The 3,447-nt window shown below is 46.4% G+C and overlaps 1 protein-coding gene across 1 annotated transcript; it reads right to left on the bottom strand.

The window, feature by feature from the left end:
- Window positions 1-1,068: 1,068 nt before the first annotated feature.
- Window positions 1,069-2,725, bottom strand: LOC123172512 (putative F-box protein At3g52320). The gene is made up of 2 exons (XM_044589470.1): window positions 2,585-2,725; window positions 1,069-2,504 (listed from the first exon to the last, which is right to left on the bottom strand). Exon 2 carries the CDS (start codon window positions 2,491-2,493, stop codon window positions 1,327-1,329), a length of 1,167 nt encoding a protein of 388 aa, XP_044445405.1. The 5' UTR covers window positions 2,494-2,504; window positions 2,585-2,725; the 3' UTR covers window positions 1,069-1,326.
- Between the last annotated feature and the right edge of the window lie 722 nt (window positions 2,726-3,447).

The following is a 3,447-nucleotide window of genomic DNA, read 5'->3' as shown; positions in this document are numbered from 1 at the left end:
GCTTTCACAAACTTCTAATCTGGCTCGGCACGTATATGAGTCGGAACGTAGAAGTAGACGTACACTTCTATTTCAATTCGTCTCGGCACGGTATTTCTTTTCGTACACCTCATCTCTGGATTTCTACCGCCGAGTCAAATATTTTCCTTCTCCTACAGTAAATCTCTCTGTGCATGTGTCTAAATAGATTATTACTACAAATTAATGTCAACACATAAGCATAGAACCAAACAAGAATGTTCTCCATGCCAGATTATGTTTCTAGTCTCTTGTACAAGACTTGCAAATTGGGTCACAGCAAAAAACCACCACAAAACTTAATCAAATCGACACGTAGATAATAGGCGGTGCTCGAGCGACGTCCTGGCAACTTCGTCTCATCCTGGTGAACTGCTCATGCAAATCGACACTCTTTAATTATGAAGAACGTGTGCAGTCCAGATTTCCTCCATTATCCAATCTGAACTGCCGCCTAATAGATTTGACAAACAATCAGAAGCACGATGTGGAGCAAACAAATAAGAAGTTTCTCTGTTGCAAGCCGTGTAGATCATGATTTTCCAGAGATGTTAGGATGCAAGTTATATATCATCCAGAGTTCTGAGCAGGAGGGACCCATGACTGAACTAATTGAACAGACGATTCATCTATTAGAAATTGAGGTGAGAAACACTTGAGGTTCAGAGTTAATTGAAACGGCAGTTCATATATCAGAAAGCCTTAGCAACGATCGTGTTAAACTAGGACTATCACCTTACTAGTATATCGCAGTTTCAGCAGGCAAGGGAAAATACAACACAAAAATGGAATGACAAACAGACATGAATCTCCGTATATAGCACGTAGTCCTCGGACGCTACAGAAATGCAACAGCAGTCTTGGGCTCTTCCATTCCAGGTCCACCCAAACAGCAAGATCTTCAGTTAGTTAGGCCACAGCTAGAGATTACAAACAAGAAAATAACCTTTATGTATTGTCGGAAACAGAAGTTGCTATAACGACAAATTATTTACAGACAAAGAAATAAAGTGTAGATATTAAATATTCATAATAGTTCACACGAAAGAATCTGAGTATCCATGGTGAAGTACTAAGGTGTTACATCTGCACAGGCTACTAATATATTTATAACTACACAAACACAAGCAGGTACTATGTTGACTGTATAGCTAGCCGTATAAAGTCGGATAAATGCGCTCATTCAAGCACCTAGAGCCTATCAAAAAACTTTGTAAAGGTATATCCTTCATTGCCTCCCGTATTCAAGACGTAACTCTTGTATCATCAGAAAGATGTACAATTGTGAGGCTCCAATATGCAAGACTTTTAGTGTTCATCTGCCAATGACTCTGAGAACAAGGGAACGTATGAAAGATAAGGGAAGCTGGATTCCCGTCCAAGATCACATATCAAACGCAGCTCCTTAGAATCCATTTCGTAGGAAAATAGTTCCACCAGTGAACGCCAATACAATGTATATTTGACAATTATGAACATGACATTATGTTCTGGGTGAGCTGAGATAACACAACAATGATCATCATGGCTTGAATACCTTGTTCCAAACAGTAGCATGTAGCTGACATTGAGCTTCAAGGTCCATTTTGCAGTACTAAAATCTTCTAAAACCCAGATTGATATTTCAGAATCATCACAATTTGTGTAATAAAGATGGCTGCGTGATACATAAACATCATAAGCACAACCGGGACAGTGTGGTTTAGGAGCACGAACAAAACTGCAATTTCCATCCACGTCGATGGTCGCAACCAAATCATTATTGGAAGTTAAATACAGGATCCCGGTCAAAAATGCGCTACCTATAAAGTGGACTGTTTCAATTGGAAGGTCCCATGCGCGCTGGCGTTTCCAAACTCCAGCTTTGGAAGAGTAGATTCCCACCACTTTGATGCATCTTTGACTATGATCACCACTCTTATCCCCATCCCAGACATAGGTAGGTACGAACTCAAAAACATGGAAGTGTGATGAGACCACTGGATCGAACCCCAGGCGAGCTTTGTACAACTGGCTGGACCAATTTGTGGCAGGCACGACCACCCACTTCTCAGTGGCCGGATTGCACACCACGTAATCCAGTATCTTGCGATCAGTGTCCTGCCAGCACTTACAGAGGAGGAGGCCATTGCAGCAGTCCAATATGCGGAGTTTCTCGCATCGGGGCAGGAACGAGAGGGAGGAGTTGATGGGAGGGTGCCAGTTCCCGGAGACGCTTTGGTAACGACGGGAAACCTTTTTTGTGTCCCATGTTTCAAAGAAGAAGCCGGCGAGGGTCGACTGAGAAAGCTTCTTGCGGTGGTCGGGGTGGGAGATGAGATCGCGCCAGCGCGTGGAGACGCACTTGCAGCAACGGGTGGACTTGTAGGGCAAGCGCGAGAGGATCTCGACAAGAAGGTCGTCAGGGAGGTCGGACACTCGGCCGCGCGCCATCCTCCTTGTGTCCCTCTTCTTCTTTCTGGAGCCCCGCGCCATCGCCGGCCAATCTGCAGATCGGCACGAAGGTTAGAGACTCATCCACGGTAATGAACTTGATGATGGGAGCGTGAGGGACGGGAGGATCTACCAATTGCTAGCGAGCTGCGAAGCGAAGGACGGCCGGCCGCCGGCGAGGGTTTGTGCTCGCAGCAGTAGCGAGTTGGAGGCAGAAGTGGAGGCGCGGCGGCGCATGTGTCTGGGCTTTATCTGAGCCGTACACGCCTTGAAACGTAGAAGTCGAGGATACACGTACGAGCTTTTGTTTTTCGAAGCGGCATAGCAGTCCCTTGAAAGTTCTCAAAAAAAAAAAACAGTCCCTTTGAAGCTTGGGAATGTTTTTCTCCTAGTTGAGCGACTAGGAACCCTAGCCGCCGCCGCCGCCGCTAGGAGAGTTGATCCTTCTGGCACTGTCATCCAACGGCTCCTGTCCGTCGGCAACCTGTTGGTCGTCGGTGGTGAGGGGGGTTGCCGGATCCCATTTGTTCGGATCATTTTAGCTTTAGGTTCTAGGGCCCAGTAGCTTAGGTTTTGGGTACTTCGACGTATTGGCCTTGATGGCGGTGACAGTGAATAAAGAAGTTCCAGATTCTTCTTCGACGATTCGTTCATTTCTATGGTCGATTATAGATTTGGGAACTAGTATGTTCACGCGGGGATGTCATGGCGACAGCGGCATCCCTCGGCTCTGGCGTCAACGGAGTAACTTGCCTCCTATTCTTTACACGGTTCCTCGTTGTTTCCTCTTGCGATCCTTGGTTCCTACAGGTAGGTTTGGCCTCCACGATCTAGAGCAGGACCGCAGGGGGTCCTCTCCGGCGGGAACCAAGTGTGAGCGGCGAAACAAGGTCCGCTGGTTTCCCCTTGGTGGCGAGTCTTCTTCCTTGTCGGTAGTCTAAGTTGCTTAGTGGTAGGGTGTGATCTCTCCTGTTTCCATGTATTTTCTTTGATCTA

The sequence above is a fragment of the Triticum aestivum genome, unplaced genomic scaffold (assembly GCF_018294505.1).
Source record: "Triticum aestivum cultivar Chinese Spring unplaced genomic scaffold, IWGSC CS RefSeq v2.1 scaffold153618, whole genome shotgun sequence".
Lineage (NCBI taxonomy): Eukaryota > Viridiplantae > Streptophyta > Magnoliopsida > Poales > Poaceae > Triticum > Triticum aestivum.
The sequence above is the reverse complement of the archived record's forward strand: the minus strand, read 5'-3'. Positions and strand labels throughout refer to the sequence as shown.